The sequence below is a fragment of the Acanthochromis polyacanthus genome, chromosome 18 (genome assembly GCF_021347895.1).
Source record: "Acanthochromis polyacanthus isolate Apoly-LR-REF ecotype Palm Island chromosome 18, KAUST_Apoly_ChrSc, whole genome shotgun sequence".
NCBI lineage: Eukaryota > Metazoa > Chordata > Actinopteri > Pomacentridae > Acanthochromis > Acanthochromis polyacanthus.
In genome coordinates, this window is record NC_067130.1 from 12,297,510 (window position 1) to 12,317,922 (window position 20,413).

At 40.5% G+C, this 20,413-nt stretch overlaps 1 protein-coding gene across 10 annotated transcripts in view; it reads left to right on the plus strand.

Moving 5' to 3' along the window:
• Positions 1–1,251: 1,251 nt before the first annotated feature.
• ptpn13 (protein tyrosine phosphatase non-receptor type 13) overlaps positions 1,252–20,413 on the plus strand; it is a 52,285-nt gene continuing 33,123 nt past the window's right edge. For 7 of the 10 annotated variants that reach the window (XM_051938649.1, XM_051938656.1, XM_051938652.1 and 4 more), the window contains exons 1-7: positions 1,253–1,630; positions 7,514–7,633; positions 10,287–10,453; positions 11,972–12,037; positions 14,316–14,501; positions 14,786–14,873; positions 17,574–18,200. In XM_051938649.1, the coding sequence (XP_051794609.1) occupies positions 7,519–7,633; positions 10,287–10,453; positions 11,972–12,037; positions 14,316–14,501; positions 14,786–14,873; positions 17,574–18,200 (1,249 nt within the window). In that variant the 5' untranslated portion in view covers positions 1,253–1,630; positions 7,514–7,518. Of the gene's footprint in view, positions 1,631–7,513; positions 7,634–10,286; positions 10,454–11,971; positions 12,038–14,315; positions 14,502–14,785; positions 14,874–17,573; positions 18,201–20,413 lie in introns of all 10 variants that reach the window. The other 3 variants (XM_051938648.1, XM_051938651.1, XM_051938654.1) reach the window with 1 other exon arrangement.

Genomic DNA, 20,413 nt, shown 5'->3' on the forward strand with positions numbered 1-20,413 from the left:
CCTGAAGTATTAAAAATGACACAGATTTACATGGCATTGCACCGTTTCTGCCCAAATAGTGCAATGACTATAAGAAAAAGCTACCTTGTTCCCAAAACTGCTATAATTAAGTCCTAAATGTTGTATTCTTATGATTAAGCAAGCACATAATGAGACATGGATGTACACATAAGAACTGAAAGAGTTCAGAGTAGCACTGCAATGCTTGAGAAAGTGATTATCACCAGCTCCAATCGAAAGAGAAAAGCAGCGTTAGTCAAGTATTCCAGTCTTATCATTCCAATCGGTGGCTGGTGATAATAATCACGCCTTTTAGCATTGGCAGGCAGAGATAAGCCTTTCACCTCAGTCAGCATTTATCTCAGGCAGGGTGTAATGATGACTGACAGCCACTAGATGGCAGAAGGCAGACCATAAACAGAGGCAGCTTTGAAGTGCACCAGAGGAAGGAAGTATTCAGCAGTGAATTGCTTCCTGACTGCTTAGATGATTCCATTTGATGTTGTGGGAAACACAGAAATATGGGATGATCTTGATTGTTTTTTGAGTTTAAAGGTATTTCACAGGATTCCAGGGTGAAGAGGCAGATATCTGTAGCTGTATAGCTACATGTTTCTGATGTGTAATCACTGGCCTCACCAATCATCCAAGTTTTTATTGTTCTCCTATGTGTTGTTTCATTGATTTCTCTCTGCTATTCTTAAGTCTCTGTCCTTTACATCACCCTAACTGCTTGAGGCAGATGGCTGCCTTCACAGAGCCTGGTTCTGATATGAAATCTTTGCATTTGTTGTGTTTCTCTCCATAGCATAATATTGTAATGTCTTCAACTTATGATGTGAAGTGCCTTGAGATGAGTTGTGCTGAAATAAATTGAACTTAATTAAAGACTCACCAGCTTTTGGATCACAATCACACACTTGTGCAAGAAAAATAACTCATATTTATGTACGCAGATGCATCTCAATTCCCTCTTTAAATCTTCCTGGAAAAAGTCGAAAGGATTTCATTTTATATGAGCAATTATTTTGAGGCTTTGTGGATACGGGGTCATGGGATCTGTGGCCTTCACCAGGGATGGGAAGCTATATAGAAAAACATTTAACAAACCAGACCGTGTCTCTATGATCCAGGCTCACTGTACATTTCACTCCCAGTTGTGTGTGTTACTATAGAAACGGTCAAATGACAGCACCCTCACAGGGAGCCAATGGACGGCCATAGTAAGGTGTCTGGTTACTCCCAGTCAGCCCACGCTAGCTGGGCTTGGGAGGGGTTATTCCGCTCCTCCGCAGAGATGGTAACTTGGCTTCGCTGGAAGAGAGAGCTCAACACACTTTAGTGGCCATCCAACGAGCAATTTCCCTAAGAGGAGACTTGGTGTTTTTTTTCCTTTCTTTTTTTAAATTAAGGCTGCAGCACTCCTCGGACAGCAGTGCCTGCAGTGTGGAGGGCTTTTCTATGCGGCGGCTCCGTGGAAAGGTAAACCTGTTGCCTCGCCGCCGTGAACTCAACTGCTATCCAAGATGTTCCTTTGTGGATGGGATGGCGTCCGGTGCCGTTGGTGTGCGCACTCATAGCCCCGTCGAAGTGTTTCCCTCTCAAGTGATTTTGTAGCTCTTCTTGGACGGTAAGTTTCTCCTCAAACTACTCAGAAAGTGATGTAAGTAAACTTTGCGTCGTTGTTGCTAACTTTAGCCGCTGAGAACAGTTGAAGGGAAGCTCAAATGCCGACGCTTCTTTTATCTCCTAAACATTGACACGGCTGTTAGCTAGCTACTAAATGTCCTGTTAGTTGATATTTAACTTGTGTGTTTCGACTTTATGTCGTGTGAACGTTACAACGACACAACCCCTGGTGCTGTCTGGCGTGGGACATCTTTGGTTTAACCGCACCAGTAACTGTATTTTAACTTAGGGAGGGAGGAGACACCGCTGCTAAAATAACACCAAACTAGCTAGCTAACTGCTGTCAGCCTCATCCACCTGCACTGTTTGCAGAATCTGGAGAGAACATTTTAGCAAACATCTTCTCTCCTGTTTAACCTTAACAAAGCCTTTTTAGTGGCATAATGTGTCACTCCAGACTGAAGGCTTTATGGGGGTAGTAAGGAGGCAGCTTGTACCCCCTCCCCCTTCATTACCATAGAAAAGTAGTTAAGTTACCTCAAAGTCAAAGGTCAGTATGTGGACTGAAGAAGTTAGGTGGTGGGGCTGAACAACATGAACATTCCCGTCTAAAGTGGCTCCGGTGGAGGTGATGTGAGCATCATCGTAGGAAAAAAATGGGGAAAACAGCCCGTGGGTTGGGTTTGTGTGTGTGTTGGGAAGAGGAGGGGAGGAAGGTTGGAGTGAGGTTTTTGCAAAAACCATGCTCTGCTTGTCACGGTACTCATAGCAACCCTGTGATTAACAGAAATGGAGCGGATGAGGTCGAGACCAAAATGAGAAGTGAGGGCTGTTGGTCCAGAGCTTGGGCTGATAGTCAACAAAATAGTCATGGCTCTCCTTGCTGGTTCTGACCCGAGCTGTGCTGGAAAAACAAAACACCAACACAACAGAGTGCCACACTGGTTAGGTAGACAGGCCTAACTGGAATGTGCCAGGTTCAGGTTAGTTTAAGAGTAATCTGGAGGACCACGTCAGCCTAATTGCCTAAATTGTAAGTAGGTTACAAACAATGAAAACAACTGGGTTTTCCCTTTCATTTTAGATGAGTCACTGCTACTGCCCTACTGTTTTCTTCACAGGAAGCTTGAGTAAGACACAGCTGTGAATACAACCACAATCCCAGTTTTTGCAATAAGGAAGAGTATATCAGATATTACCAAGGACTTAAGGATGAGGTTTTGAACTGTATGGCTCAGTATTTTATCAGCTGAGTAGCATACAGTCTGGTTTTGGTTTGGTGTATGCATTTTGAAAGATCATTCCTTACATCATCGGGCATGTTGGCTCAAAATATATCCTGATCAAGGCCTTTCTCAAATTCAAAACACATTGTGTGTGTTCTGAATTTGAAACGTGTGCTTGCAGGCTGCATATTACAGTATGATTCTGGGAATAGAGGTTCACTCAGAGTTTGTTGTTGAATTTTCCTGGCATGAATAACTTTAGGAAGATTTTCACCTCAATGTTGGCGCAGAGTGCCCCTTCTCACCGGCTTCTGTTCCAGATGTGTTTGCCAGCTGAGACCACAGTTCTGATGTTTGGAGGATATGAACAAATTCCTTCTCATATCTTATATTATTAGTTGTGCTTTTGGAAATGGAAATGGAATCTGGTGTTTTTATGGCAGATTGCTTTGAAAGTACAGCTACTCTGGTTTTCAAAAGATTTAGGATGGATGTTTCAAAGAGACAGATTTGTGTTCCTGGCAGACACAGAGAGATGAGCTTTGAAAGGCACCAGCAGAAATTGAAATTATGTGTCCATCTTTTGTTATTTAGCTGAAGTACAGTTTTTCAGGGTATTGTTTTCAAATCCATTTCATGGGTTGTAGCTGTGTCAGACAGGAAGGTGGGAGGAAAGGAAAAGCTTCACCTAAGTGCAGAGTAGAGCACGCTATCACGTTTCCAGGATTATTTTCTTTAAAATCCTTGTGACTGTGGCCAAGACTTTTAAACACTTAGCAACAGCAGCCTACTAATCCATGTTTAGTTTTTTCTTTCTAGCTGTGGTGTGGGAATACCTGGGAACAAACATGCCCACTGTTTGAAAAATAAAAAGAGAATGAGGCGCTGAAGTGGCGAAGGGTGTCTGCTCTCGCTGTTTTGGGCCGCTGCCTTCTAAGCACCCTCAATAATGAGCAGGACCATAGTCCAATGAGAGAGGAGCTGGCCCGTACAGCAGCCTCAGTCCGGATAAAAAACATTCCACTGTAGGTCTCTGTTGAAATAACAAGGGCCACAAAACAATCAGTCTTCACAGCACCCGCTCTCCCCATTCTCATGGGTAATGAGCAAGATGGGTAGTATCCCACTTGGCCCCAAACTTCACGCCTCCCATTGACTAGAATGGTTAACCTGCATTCCTGCACAAACATTTAGGCCTGTGACATGCTTACTCATTAACTCTCTTCTCCAAACTCAGATTCATAGAAAGGACATTGTTTCACATATTACTTTCAGAAGTAAAACCAAACGCTAATGAGGCTGCTGTCCCAGTTTATACCAAAATCTGCACACACACTTTTCATAGTGCCAAACACTGTAAACTGGTGCATTACTTCCTTTTGTAATGTCATTGGGAGGTGGTGATTGCTGGTTTACCACATTTTTTTTTCTACACTGAAAAATGTCCACACAAATTGGATGGATTGCCATGAGACTTTGTACAGACATTCATGGTCACAGAGATTTTTTATGGGATACCACGAACAGGCCAGATTTTTTTTTACTTATCCAGTGAAAAATATCAAGAGTTGTGTGAGTTAGTACAGACATTTATGATTCCTAGATGGTATTTCCTAATGATTTTCGATTGTGGTCCATTGAATTTTGCCTGAAGAGACCTTGAGAGATATGTTCAAACCCTTTTCACTGCCAGTTTCTGAAAGTTCCACCTTTTTTTGAGGTACAGTTCACCCAGTTCCAATATCATAAAGATGTGGGAAAGGGAGTTCAACAAACTGTAGGTTCATCCAACAAATACTTCTGTTGAAATATTTTGGCACCTTTAAGTTCCTGTAATTTTAAATGTGAAATTTGAACTTCGGTCAAACACACTGGTGCACTGCAGTCAGCAGTACCTCTGTATAGAAACACCATGTAATGCAGTCAAATCTCAAGTGACACATGATGTTCTCCCTCTCTTTGTGTCTTCGCCACGTCTGTACACCTGCCAAGCAGTGTGGAATAAGTATAACGTCTGCAGCTTTGTGAGTTTTTCTGTCATTTAACAAAGACGGAAAATTTGGTTTAAAAGATCACGTTAGCTTTTTTTTTAAAATACTGTAAAGCTACTTGGCAAATGAAACTATGATGATTTGTTCTTCATTTTTGGAGGAATGCAGAGGTAGGAATCAGGTGGGAGAGGGGCTGAGGTAGAGAAAATGGAAAACCATGTGTAGTGTATTCTTATGCTATTTGTGTTTTTGAGAAAAAATATCATATACTAAGAAAAGTTTTCGCTAAGGTCACTTTTACTGTAGATGACTAATGATCAAATTTAATGCTATGTACTCAGATACTCATGCGAGAGACATGACTGATATCTGGTTGAAGTTGTATAAGAGTAATGGCTTATTTCCTGCTTGTTTTGTGGCAAGTTTTGATTTATAAAATCTCATTTAAAAGCTGTCATCTAGCCAGCCCATTTATACTTGGTGCTGTGTTTTTTGTGGTCAAACGGTAAAAAAATAGCCTGCAAAAGTTCAAAACACCCGACAAACATAGAAAATGGGAATTTTTATTCAGTCAGAGAATCAAAGAATTTTCAAAAACGGAATTTCTTGTTAGACTTTCCCACAACTGCCTGTTAGTGCTGTTCTTGTGGCCAAGTATTAGGAAATTTCATCCCAGCACACGAAACTTTGAGTCTCTGAGATCTAGATCATATAAAGGCAGAAAAAGTACAGGGGCAAAAAGAAGTCTACCACTAGCAGTCGGTTTCCAGCATTATTATATACATATGGCTGGACAGTGATACCACAACAAAAGGTGAATATGGGAACTTTTTTTCTGGGTGAGCCAATTACAAAGTAGATAAAACATGACTGCAGCTTTACTTGTTCTATGGACTGTCAATCTTGGAAGTCTGTCTTGTAGTGTTTAAAGGAGGTAAAGCATCTTCTCAAAGGAAGTGATATTCGACTTAAGATGCTGTTGTGATTTCTCTTTGAAGATTTTTCCTCATAAACTCTGATTCTCCCAACTCTTTTAACTCAAATTGACCTCAATACACTTAAGTATGTTCTCAACCTTGTATGGCATACTGTGTTATCTGAATTGTTTGCATTGCTTAAGAAATTTGCGTGGCAGCATGTGCAACATTTTTACTTTTATGGTTTGCTTTACAGCTGGAACATTTGTAGAATTTTAGTTTTTCTATGCTGGAGAAATTGCAACACCCGCTTAGACATCAGATCAGTATAGACTTTATCATTTTTATTTTTGTGTAGCACACATGTATTTTTAATCTTTGCATGTCTAAATATGCACTATGTGCTGACCATTTCTGCTTAACTTGAAGTGCTGTAAAACTGGAGCTTCCTGTTTTGCTCACATTGGTGTCATGCCATTGCAGTATTGGGTAGACTAGACACCATTGTTACTGTAGCACGGTACCTGGAGTTAGTGGGAAACTGACACATGAGAGAGGATCTCACAATGCTGGTTCTCAGCTGGTTGATGGCATGAATCAGAATCACACACATCCACTTTTAATATTAGGTACTTGTTTTATTTCTAGACAGTTACTGCTGAGAAAAATTACTGAAACTTAATAAGATCTGTTACATTTGTGACTTTAGTTTGATATTTTGAATTAAATTGTGTAAAACAGCCAGTCTATGGGTCATATGAATAAATTCAAAGTTTCCCTCAGGCGTAGTAAGTTTTAACATGTGTCTAACCTAAATCTGTGTTAAGTAGTGCAGATGTACTGTTGTGTGATATCCGTTCATTACCATGAATTCTACACCAGCTGTGCATTAGCTGGGCTGTCCACAGGGTGACATACACTACCTAACTTTTGAGCTTGTCCCAGTTATAGTTTTTACGACTTGTGATCAGGAAACGGAAATGTGGATTATTACTTATGTGCACAGCGGCAGGCAGCTTTAAGATCACGCCAAAAACAGTGGCATTTTCCTTTTCTAGATTAGTGTCCATTTCAGCTGCAAGCTGCTGTCTTAACTCTCAGAGGTTTTGAGAGGCCCAGGGTAATAAACTGCTACTTTGTTGAATGCAACTCAAGTGAAACTGGGTGTGTGTGTCTGTGTGTGCATCATGTGCTTGTGCGACCTCCTCAGCTGCAGAGTATGATAAGACAGTATTATTTCGAAAATGTGGGAGTTTGCCCAGGGCCACAAAAGAGGACACAATGTTGATGAGCAACTCACAGACTTAAATACGTTGATGCTTGAGGTTATTGTAGTGATATGGAAATGTGGTCCATCTGCTTTCATCCTAGACTGTCAGGATGGCCAGGGCAAGTACAATGTGGATTTCTTACAGGACTAAGCTTGCTTTAGGATTACAATTTAGTAGAAATACAACATGCAATCAACTTATTTTCAACTGTTTATTGTTACAGAAAATTATAATTATTAGCACAGTTCTTGCATGAGTAAATTTAAATTTAAAAATGCATAATATATTGCTCTAACTAGAACAGTAAGTATAACTAGCTGATGCTGTGTGTTTAATGGACAGATCTGACCTTGTGCCAGAGATTCCTATCATTTATCACATGTCATGTTTCAGTCTTTTTCTGTGGCTTTCAGAGTGTTAGAAATGTGTGCATATGTGTAAAGCAGATCTAACATGGTCCTTGTTCTTTCCTTGTGCAGAGAAGATGCACGTGTCTCTCGCAGAAGCCTTGGAGGTCCGAGGAGGTCCGCTCCAGGAGGAGGAGGTCTGGGCAGTGCTCAGCCAGAGTGCAGAGAGCCTCCAGGAACTTTTCCACAAAGGTAGGAACATACGGAATCAAGAGCAATAAAGGTATTTCTTAGTAATGGCTGTACATGCACACAGATGCTTTTCAAATGTCTGGTATTTTGTTTTTGAACCTAAATGAACAAATGTGTTGCTTAGTTTTAAATGAAGGTGCTGAACAGGAATCTTGTGGTGTGCAGATCCTATGAATTCCCAGTGTCAACTTGTATGTTTAAATTGGTGGGATCACTCACTGTCCTTTTTGGAGAATAAATGGTTTGTGTAATGTTTTAACCTTATGTGCCCGTCGAAACATGTCGGGTATAAATTTTGACAAAATTACCTGTCCGATCTCAGAAAATAAGGTGAAACATGATAGTAACTTTAGACACTATGAACTTCATTGGATTAATTTGTTTGTGTCTTTGCTTGTGGGAGTGTATTGATCACCCAAAATAATCTGTCAAAATAACGCAGAAAGAGGTAACGTAAATTAATCTGAACAAGAAGTGACTGAGGTAGGTTTAGTTTTGGAGACACTGCGCAGGATGTGAGTCATCAGGCATTGCACTACCCTCTGTGTTGTTTAAAAGTTTGGGTGGTGCCTGACTTTATACAAAACTCCAGTCAGTGCACCTAATTACGCAGGCCATAATTGTGTCATCTAAGCTGTTGACCGTTGCCTGTGAGAATTTCCATGAAGCTGTAACTCAGATCTGTCAGTGTGTGTTTCTACGAGTTTGAATCCAGCTTCTGGTTCTGCAGACGTTTGCAGCTAATCCTGGCGTGCTTTAGGAATTCTCTCTTATCAGTGTGGCCTGTGAATTTTCCCTTCACACCGAGGTCATATTTGCGACAACTGGACTGTACACAGTCACTCTTGAACAGTGTTTTAGTGATTAAAGCTTGAGAGCTAAAGCTCTGGAATTATTCAGGACAAGCTGCAAAAAGTGTTTTTGATTATTTTAGTCTTTACACGGTATTGTGCTGCAGTGATTGTGATCGTTAACACACCCTTGTTTTTCCTTTTCCAATGGGTAGTTGTGTAGCTATACTGAGTAAATTGTGTCCTCTCATGTGTGCAGTTTTAGACTTGTGCTAAGTGAAGCTAAAATTTGAATAGCAGATGTTGGACCCAGCTATTATATAGTCACTGAGCTATGTAAAGAAGTCTTTTTGCCACAAGAGGGGATTAATAACAGCGACTGTAGAAACTTTGAAACAAAAATTTGTCAGAGACTCTGCTAGATGTCTTGGCCAGCAGCTACAGTTAATACAGGGGATGAGTTGAATTGTTGCTGATTTATGTTTAAATAGAATTTAAAAAAAGGCAAAATCTTTGTTTTTTGTCTTTTGTTGTCTGTAGCACAATAAAATGGAGTGTGAGGATTTCAGACATTGTAAACGTCCTCACAACACCAGCATGCTTTTTTTCCTCTTGTACAAACACTAGTAGTAACTTACCATGTTTGTATAGGAACGATTTGTTTGAATAAGTGATGCGCAAGTATTTGTGATTTGTTAGAGGAACTTCTCCTCGTGATCTGGAAGGTTATAGAGATTTTTTTCTTTCTGCACATTTTTCTCCTCTGTTAAGTATTTCTCTGTTAGCTTTTGTGTTCAGTACTCCTTAATCATTTTGTATGTGACTCTATTGTCCTGTTTGCTGAGGAATTTAATGCATGGTGCATAGTACAGGTTGTATACATCGACTTGTGGTGGGCATTGTGTGGGTACAGAACAGCCTCTTAGTGTAGTAGTGCAGAATTATTCCCTGCTCCTAATAGCTCAGGTAGCAGCTTATCAGCCTGACAGACTACATTGTTATGGGATAAAGAACTTACAGTTGTACAATTTGCTGTCCTTTGAAATAAGTAGGGAATCAAATGGTGCATGCCCTAGTCATGTTTTGATTTTTTTTTGTATTAGCTATTCCTCTTGTATGGTTTTTACTTTTATCCACGATCTGTTGAGACTGTTAATTAATGAATATCCATTAAACCCCAGATTTGTTCAGGTTGAGTCATGGAGCTCTGTGACTGCTTATCCAGAGCAAAAGCTTTGTGTAGAATACACCTAGTGACCCAGTCTACATTTGAGTAAGATCTCCAAATGGTCACAGGAGTTTTAAACAGGAAACATATATTTACTTAGCAAATTCCAGCTTTTGAAAGCAGATATTTGGTGCCTCAAATCGAGTTCCTCTGTCCGTCTCTCTGCTCCTCTCAGAGTCAAGTATCAGTCAAAGAAAAGAATTTTGCAGCGCTGCTCAAACATTCCTTTGTATATTTTTAAAGCATTCTCTAACCATAGCATTGGCTGTGGCTTTGTCAGAAAAGAGAATTACGCTGTGTAGCCATTCCTTTCTGCTTCCATGCCTCAACAGTTATTTTCTTGCAGGCTAAGAAAGCAACATGTGTTTTTGTTTACTTCAATCATCTTGTATTTCCATAAATGCCAAAGCCTTAGCGAGAAGCATCCACTGTGGTGGAATATGTCTACAGTTGCTGTGTTCAGGCTGCAGATGCTTAGATAGAAGTTGATGTCAGTATTGAGCCTTAAAACAAAGTGTTTAGATTTGTGTTTGCGTGGCAATGACTAAGAATTCAAGTAATGCAAGTCCGGTATATCGTGTTTGTTTAGTTTTTGTTCCTCTCCAAATGTCGATTTGTCCATTTCTGTCTCCAGACCCTGCAGCCATGGGCTTCATTATCTCTCCCTGGTCCCTCCTGCTCATGCCCTCTGGAAACATCTCATTCACAGACGAGTATGTCACCCAGCAGGACTTAAGAGCCTTCACAGCCCCAGAGGTCCTGGATGGGACCTCCTTGACTTCCATTTCTGACATAGAGAAGGTATAAATTATAATAGTATGCCATATGATGACAGAACCTTAAAGATTGTTTAGTCTAGGTATGTGTTTTATTGCATTTTGGCAAATCTTGTGGTAGTGCTCCATCACATGACATGTCATCCAACTAAAGTCCCCTGCTGTCTGCAACCTGTGTGTATCATAATAAATTGGTTTATTAAAATGAGTTCCTCTGAAAATGTTTGAACAGCAGATTTTAGAAAGTATTTTACACCTGCATCCTTTTTATCCATAAAGCTTACAATGTTTGTCTTTTCTGCTTTTTCAGTGGAACAGGGTGAAACCAATTGTAGGAATGTATGTTGTCACCTGTGTGTACATGTAGGTGATTAAAACTAAACAGGAACCCGCCCAAAAAACATTGCCCTATAGCTCTAAGTGTGTTGCTTGGGTTATTTTGCTTTTAATAACTGCTAAATTGTGCAGCTTGTAATAGGTAAAAAACGTTCCGTGACGATTATTCTCTTGGTTTGTTGATGCCGGTCAGTGTTGACCCTTGAATGTGGTAGTCACAGATTCAAGGGTGCATTGGAAAACTCATTTCATCTAGTAAAAATAGCCATTATCCTTATTAAATGATTGTGTCAAATGCTGGGTATAGAAGTCACTCTGAAGTCAATCAGGTACTTGGTTAGATGATGACATTCAGAGCAGAACTTGTGAGCAACCATATTATCTCTTGCAGTGCAGAGAACCACCACACCCCCTCATTTTGACTCTGCGGCTCTGGTAGAGGAGCTAAAAGCTTGCATGACTGGATTCCCGTCTCTGGCACAGCCCCACAGACCTCAACACTGTTTTGTGCTGAGTCAGTTTTCCAGCCCTGGGCCCGTCTCCCTTGCTGAGTTATTTCAGTGTAGAAAATATAATCTGTTTCCTTCATTATCAGACTGCGGGTAAATATACGTCAGCTGCAAGCGCCACGTTTTTCCTTTTTCCTTTTTAACATATGGAACTGTATTGTTGCATTTAATTGGTCGGCTTTTAAGTTTCCACATTTTCTGAAAGTGTTAGTGTGCCTTTAAATTTGTACTGTGAGATCTGTTCCTGAAAGACCTTGAAGGCTATGTTGCATTCTTTGGCAATCCCTGAATTATTCTTTCCTCTACCAAGCCCAACATTCAGGGGAAGTAATTTCTCTCCCAAGCAAAGAGTGGAGCATAATAAGGAGAGGAAAATGGAAAAATGTTTTGGATTTAGACTGAAAGTCCCCTTCTTTTCCTGTTAAAAAAGAAATAAAAAGAATTTCACTTCAGCAGTAGGTGAATTTTAGTCCAATTCTCTTTCTTTGACACCCAGCAGTTTGACTTATTTTTAAGATTGAGTGCCTGTTTTTTCTCAGTGAAACAAAACCTCTTCATTCCTCATCTTTCTGTGTTCAATGTTGCATTTCTCTTGTTTATTTTTTATTGTTCTTTTTTTATTTATCAGACAAATGTTATTCAAGTATAATTCTGCTTATGTCAGCCTAAGAGATGTTTTTTTTTTTTTTTTTCCACAGATGCATATGTACTCTCTGGGGATGACATTATTCTGGGGAGCGGATTATGAGATCCCTCAAAGTCAGGTAAATCAGCTGTATTTATACTTATTTTTTTTACCAAAACAAAAATTGCTTTTTCTGATATTTGATAGAACAAACAGCGCCCAACAAACTGGACAGTAACTAGAAAACAAGATACAGGCATATGAACATTCACGTCATTTGAAAGTGTGCGATGTAGAGCCTTCTCCCAGTCCACTCCTTATGTGATTTGACTAAAGATATGGAATAAGCTGTTTATCTAGAATACTTGGCAAGCACATTACAAGTAGCCACACCCAAACTGATTGTTTGCCAAGGATTAACAGTATCTGCTGTGTCAAAAATGCTGGAATCGCACAAAACTCAAGGTAACTCAAACCTAGTCCGTCACGTATGTGCAGTGTGGCCAAATGGTAACAACAACATTTGTGGCAAAGCAGTTTGCACGCACGTAGTAAACACATTTTTACCAAAACAAAAAATAGTGACACATTACATCCCAAGGCCTCATGATAACCTCAGATTAATGAGTCACTGCATTTCTGGTGAATGTGCCTTTTTAAAACGAGTTCTGCATCTGAGTGCTTTGTCTCGATTTGTGCTCTCTGGAATGTGGTGATGGTCTAGTTCACACTGCACTCATATCCTATCAAAAGTCACTCAGCTGTAAAACACAAGCTGCATTGTGTTTTCACATTTGTGAGAAAGCACTGCCCCCAGTTTAGAGGCATCATGACTCACTCAAGTTTGTCATCCACTGCGCCTCACTAGAAGGGTCAAGTTTTATCTATTCTCATCCGTAATGCCCTTTCCCTCACCCATAAAGGAGCTGCTGTGGCCATGCTCATCACTATGGCAAATACAACATGTCATTGTGTCTGATGTATTCAAAAAAAGTGTCATAAAAGACATGTAGCACTTCAGTAACACTTATAAAACCTATAAAGGTACACATAATTTTAGCTTTAGTAACAGATTGCGTAGCAGTGTTCACTTTGTGCAATGCTGCTCCGCTCCCAGAGCTCCTGCAACACTTTAACTCTCCATGAAGTTCTTATCTGTAAATATGTGAAGCTCCATCTCAGTTTTTGTCTTTTTCTGTCTTTTACTACATCCTTTGTACCAAAAGCTTTCTTTACTTAATGTGAACAAAAATGAACTCGATGGAATGAGAGTACAGACCATCTTAATTTCATAGTTTGTAGGTTTGCACACTGTTTTCCACAGCTTTCTAAAAATGTAAAAACAATGAGAAATCATAATAAAATAGTTTACAAAGTGAAATTTGAAAGCTATTGCTCCAAAATATACCTCTGTGAGGCTGTACATTAACAGCAGTACTCTGACCTTAATGCTAACATCAACATGCCAGTATGCTAACAGTAACAGTGTGGTTACTGTGGTTTGACAGGCTTCATGTATAAATTTGATTTTAGTCTGTTATGTTGCTATAATTTGCTGAGTAGCAGTAAAAATGAGATACAGCTGGGGATGGAAATGTCATCAGTTTAGCAGGTGAAGAAGGCCTTGTTTTCAGAAAAGTTTAGGAGTCAATAAAGTTTTTGCTGCTCAGGATATTCAGGATTTTTTCAATTACACCGTCTATACTTTTTAACCAATTCCTGATAAAACAATATATTTAAACATGTGCTGCTTTAGCTCTGATGCAGCTGCCTTTCTCTGTCTGTAGTTATCCACTTATATGCTAGTAATCATTATCAACCCTGAAAAAACATATCGCTCATGTCGAATCTGAATGTCTGTACCAGATTTCATTGAAATCTCATCCAGTAATTGTTGAAACATTTATCAACTTCATACTGGCGCAGGAGGAAAAGTCAGGGAAAAATCGTTAGTATTCATCCTTTGGGGGCGTCGAGTGTTATTTCGTTCCATCCGGTGGTTTTCGAGATATTTCCAAATAACCAAAACAGAACCAAAGTAATGGATAACTGATTTTGCCATAACTACAGCCGTGCCAGTAGCATAGCTAAGAAAAACCGCACTTGCAGTTATTGAACAATTGTCATGTTTCTGTTCTTGCATTTGTACGTCCTCATGGACAAATCAAGTATTTGGCAGCACCTTGACTGAATAATTAAGAGATTTAACTTTGGCCTTTTAGTTTACAACTGAGTTGGTAATTTAAAAGTAGATGATCAGATTGCTTCTTTGCTGGCACAGTTTAGCAGAAGACTCTGAATACAGTGGAAGTCAACATGTTCATGCAGACAGCAATTTCAAAGATACCAGTAAATCTTGTAAAACTGCTCTTGTTACTGTTTATATGTTAACTGTCCTCGTTCTGATTCCTTTGCAGCCCATGAAACTGGGGGAACACCTAAACAGCCTACTCCTTAACATGTGTGATGATGTTACATTGAGTCGAATGTCGTTGCGCACGGTGCTGGACATCTGCAGCAAACACATCAGAAACTCCAGTTGTGACCCTCCCTTCTCCTATATCAGAAAACTGGTCCGGTTGGTACTGGGCAGCCTTTCCCAGGTATACAGTGTAATGACGAGATTCAAGAGCAACATTCCTGTCAATTTTGCATATTTTAGTTTTAGATACTTGTCAGGAAGCGTTCTCTGCAAATATTTCCCAGCTAAATGTAAATTAAAGGACAATTACACGCTCTGTCAAAGCACAGTAGGTGTGTTGAATTGCTCAACAGATAATGGGGCTCATGCTGATAGAACGTTCAGGATGGATGTGTCTCAGAAGGAATTTGTCTCTGACTTTTTTTTTGGTCTTCCTTCCTCGCCTTTTTGCCATCCTTGTCTCAGCTGGATGGTCTGCTGACTGATAGAGAGTCGCTTCCAGAGCGGAGTAAGGAGATTCGAGAGAGGCTGAGGGGCAAAGGCTTGCCCGCAGGTAAGATGAGCTACACTGATATGCGCTGAACTGACATGCAGGAACTTCTCGGTGGTGTAGAAAGAAATTCCCACAACCGTTCAGATTTGTTAGATGACAAAAAATCCTGATGAAGAAGCCTGCTAGTTGTAAGGCCTTGAAATGGGGGAAAAATGCGACTCTTACTGTTTTTTTTCCCCTTTAGTCTAAATTCTGTAGAGTACAGGGATAAACCAAAGCATTATGACCACTGATAGATGAAATTAATAACGTTCATTTTCTTGTAACGGCATCTCCGCATACGCAGTATTTTAGATGGTAATGGAACAGTCGATTCTCACAGTCATTATGCTGAATGTGGGAGAAATGTGCAGGTGTAAAGACTAGAGCTGGCAGCTTGGTGTTGGGTGTTGTGCTGTGACATGTCTGATCCACAGTGGCTCCACCTCACAACTTACAAGTAACTGCTGCTAATGTTTTGGTGACAGATACCACAGGGCACCTTCAGAGGTCTTGTGGAGTCCATACCTAAATGGGTTGGAACTGTTTCAGTCCCACACAAAAGACCATCAGCATATTTGGCAGGAGTCCTCGTAATGTTTTGGTTGTCCTGTACTTCCCTCCCCATCATACACTGACACTTTGGCTGCCTAACAGTATGTATGGTGTGATATGCTTGTTATGCATTTCCAGTTTGCGTTACTTTCATGTAGAGAGAATCAGATGCCTTGCCTGGCTGTCAAGCCATTAGTCACTTACATCCTCACTCTCTGAGTTTGTGGGAAAAAAGTAAAAGTAGACAAGGAACAACACACTACAACCCTGAACCAGATTTAATTCAGGAAAATATGACCAAATCTTCCCAGTGGTTTCTGAGAGAACTCCGGCTTTTTTCCAGGCCATGGAAAGGAGAGCGGAGCACAAACGTGGCTGTCGTCCCGATTATGTAAGCACGGCATGGCATTGATTACAGATGCATATTTTGGAGTCACCAGTGAAGCTGCTGGTCTGCTGTTTGTATCAGTGCTTTGTTTCCCTGGTTGAGCACCAGCCAGCCCTAGGGAAAGTACATGCAAAGAGTATTACTCAGTTCTTAAGCGCCTTTCTTTTCAAGGAGCTGCTGTCTCCCTCCTGTCGTTGCAGAGGTTTCAAGTTGTAATTGCTGCTTAGAGAACTCGGATATTGTCTTTTTATTTGTATTGGACACTGTATGTAAATAATGCTTCAATACTGAGCTCCAAATGACAACAGCACTGCAGTTGCATTAACTGGAAATATGTGTCAACAAAAGACTTTCTTTGACGTGTGAGCCCTGTGATTGACTGTCGTGAGTGTGCCCCACCTCTCGCCTCATGTCAGCTGGGATAGGACCCAGCCCCTTGTAAAGCTGATGGATGGATGAAAAATAAAAAACATCCTTCTTAAAAAGGTTTCTTTTTTCAGTTTCATTTACTCTAGTTCTTGTGTGCCTCCACGAGTTCCAGGAAGACAGTCTGACTATCTTTGATGTGTTTCCCGAGCATATGCTTTCTAGATTAAAGCAAGACATGCAGCGTTTTTACAGGACTTAAAGTCTCCCTCTGCTCCCTCATTTCTGCATTGCTTCCTCTTGTTTTTGCTCTCGTTCATGCAAATGTTTGCCTTCTGTTTGTCTCTTTCTTTCTAAAACAAGTTTTCATATGGTGTGCCTGGAAAGGCAAACTATTTTGTGGACAGTCAAAGAAGGCAATATTTGTTGTTCAGTTTTTAGAAAGACGTAGTCATTGACTGGCTGGATGCAGATAGAAGAAATAGTCTATTATGTTGTTTCTTTTTAAATTAAAAAAGGGGGAAGCCTACTGAACAAAACTAAGCATCTGCGGAAACATTAAAGTTGCATTTGCTTTTCCTCTCTTTTTGCTTTTCCGCTGCTGTTAGTTTACTTTAAATATTAATTAGTTTTATTAGGCACTTATGGCTGTTAGATTTTCACTCTTTGTGCAACAGAAATGTCTTACTATCGCTGTTACTAATTCTGTTTGCCATGAAATCTGTAGAATAACCACGAATGATTCAGTTTGCCCCTGTCTAAAAGAATTAAACAAATCTAGCAATTTAAGAGGGATGTAACATCCATTTTATTCTATTACATTATCATTACACTGAAAGAACGCACTCATAAATATGCACTTGTGCAGATTATTAGATGTGAAGTAAGCAGAGTCCAGCTTGTCAGTTAAGACTGCTGCATCTATGAACATTCTGTATGCCTACCCATTTATTAATTTACTTAAGCTGACTATCTGCATTGAGTCCTTCACTTGAGAGGCCAGTAGTGGCCACTTGCAGGTGCTCAGTCAGTTGATGCCAAGCCAAAGCAGGAGAAGTCTACAGCTGACAGTGCCATGTCTGGTGGCTGTGTCATGCTGATGCTGTTAGGATGGATGCCAGGTTGGAGAGGCACTTAAACATAATGAAGCCTACTGTATTTATTCAAATCATAATCCCTGTTAATGCCTATTCATCATAAATAACAATTTCTGTTTTGAGTATAAAGTTAATAATGACACCACTGGGAATGAAGTGTGTGCTTCACATTCCTTTTAAATACCTTCTAAATAGTTTTACTTTTCTCGTGTTCAAATTTTTTTGAAGTGCTCAGTAATTCTTAGTTTGAGGACTTCAGGAAGCCTGTGCATCTGCACATGGTTTAATTAAATTTTGGTTTTCTCCTGTTCTCAGGGAGGAGTGCGGCCCCCAGGGTTCTGGAGCGCTACAGAGCCAGGACTCAGGAACAAACGTCTCTGAATCGGGGCCTCAGTCGTTCTATGGGCTCGCTGCCAATCCAGGACATGTTGAAGGGGGATGAAGGGGCAGCCCTGCAGTATCCCCCAACTGATTACCACGCCAATTCTGAATTCCCCACAGAACTTTACCCCAAACCCCCCTCACTCCAGCACCAGAACTCCTATCCCTATCTGCACCCCTTTCACCCCCAGCAAAAGGGCCGGCCTATTGAACTGGACCGAAGGTCTTTACACTTCTACAGTGGGGACTCGGGGCCTAGTCAGGCGAGAAAAACCTGGGCTTCCTCTGTGGATTTGGCTTGCATAGATCCAGAGGCTCTTCGTTTTGGGGCTTTGGAGGATGCACGGAGAGGCAGCAGTGCCTTAAGTACCCACTCCATAGGCAGACGCAAATCACCCTTACGGGCATCCAGGGATTCTCACTACCCTGAGTTTGGCGGGCTGAAGACTAGGAAGCCTCATTACCACTCTGCTCTGACTGTTGGCTCGGGCTTCACTGGTGCCTATGACAGGATCAAGGAAAGACAGAGGAAGCTTCAGGTGCTACGACAAGCAGTGGATGGTGAGTATGCTGTCTGAATCTAAGAGTACATAATAGTGGAGTAGTTGTTGTTAGTCCTGAGACTCGGATAAATAAGATAAACATGCTTTTAAATTTTAATGTGATCTTTAGTGTAGAGTTGATTTTGTTCCACGGTTTGTTGAAAGGACTAGATGTTGCAATCCTTGGTGTTTATTTATATTTATATTGAAGAAATTCCTTTTTCATCTCAGGCCTCAAGCATGAAAATCAAAGTGGTATTAAATCTTTTTGATGACTTGTTGACAATATAGATGATGTGCACTTTTAAGCTGAGCACTCACAATGGAAAAATCACAACTGTTTTGGCCTTTTCTGGCAGTTGGCACAGATCAGATACAAACAGTACAGCTAGCATGCTGTAATGCTACTCACCCCAGCTGACACTGAAAATCTACAAACCACACACAGCCTGTTTTGTTTCATTGAGACTGGTTTTGTTTTATCTCCACCCTTTTGTTTTTCCCCTTTGCAACACATTACACATACCAGTCACCTTGTCTTTAGTAATGTTTTTCTGGTGTCACATCTGAGTTTGTCTGTGTCATTATTTTGTAATATAGGGTTGCTAGCATCTTGTCAGAACATGCAGTGTGTGTGGGCTTCTATAACATTAACTTAAAACAAGCTTAAAAATCCACCAAAGCTCTTGGCTTTAGTCTGCCACTGAGACAGTGAAGCAAATTTTCAGTAAAGCATGCTGTTTTTAGCACTCAGCTGTGCCACAAAGATGTAAAGGAAATGTCAAACTGGGTGGTGCAGTGAATTTATCTCGCAATAAAAGCGGGTACAGCAGGGAGCCATCAGCTGACCTGATCTGAGACGTGAAAATGTGGCAGTAATGGGATGATGTGAGCAACCAGACACTCGGACTAGTTACAAGTTGTGTGTCTGTCTGTCTGTAACGACCATGTGGGATGGCAGCTTGGTGCTGGCCTGAATGAAGTATCTTTGGTGGTGGATGGGCAGCAGTGTTTAGACAGAATGTATGAGTCACTGGTACAGAGATTTCCAAATGGCTGATTCTAATTACAGACCAGTTTAATTCTAGCCTGCTGCTAACTGTCACACATGCTATATACAAGCTCTCTTTTCTATTACATATGGCTGTAAACATGCAGATATAAGCACACATGCTGCAAAATAGCTAATAATATAAACGCCATGGGTTTTATAAAGGGAATAAATGGTCTCTGTATAATCACGTTAGGACCAAACACACACAACACAATTGTTTAACACCTCGGTGGTCAGCCCCAAGGGCTTTAAGTTTCCCTCATGAGCTTATTGAATTCTTAGTCAAGTCTCTATAGGAAAGTTAGTTTTATACATTGACTCACACGTGGCTCTGCTGGCCACCTAAGGACAGTGGAGGAGCTTGTGGAGGCTTGAATGGTTTCATGGATTAAACCGCTGTCTTCTACCTCTTGTTCCCTGTCCTCCTCCTACTGTTCTTCCTTACTCCCCACTCTCCAGCTCCTTCCACCCTCCCTGCTTTTCTGGCAGCTATTTTTAATGCTGACCAAGCCACCAACCAAGCATTCTTTTCCTCGACTGTGGCTTTTCATCCCTAGCAAGTCCGGTCGTTCTTTCCTTCTTTTCCTTCTGCCTTTTATTTGGGGGATATTTGGCTTTTGGATGTCATACAATAGCAGCAAAGTGTCAGAACAAGAAAATTAGAATGGTGGTTTCCCCGGTTATTGTCCTAGTCATTCGTCGGGGTGTGTGTATGTACAGTTGTGTGCAAAAGTTTGAGCAAACAGACATTTAAACTTGGCCTTTTTCAAATGTTAACGCGCTTTAGTTTTGATTTAATGAACAGAAACATTTCAAAGTAATTGCGCCATCCCTCTATTGCAAAATCCTCAGAACTTTATTATCTCACGTTCATTAGGATTTTTCATCCAATGACAATTCCAGACCTGATAAATATTCTAACTCTTCAGACCTTGTGGTAACACCCAACAACCATGGGCTCCTCAAAACAACAGACTGAGGATGTGAAGAAGGAGCTAATTGATGCCTACAAAGCAGAGCAAGACTATAAAAAGATATCAAAGTGCTTCCAGCTTGCAATTTCCACTGTACAAAATGTCATTAAGAAATGGCAGTTCAGAGAAATTATGGAAATCAAGACAAGATCTGAAAAGGCAAGAAAACTTTCAGATAAAAATGCATATTCGCTAGGAATAAAT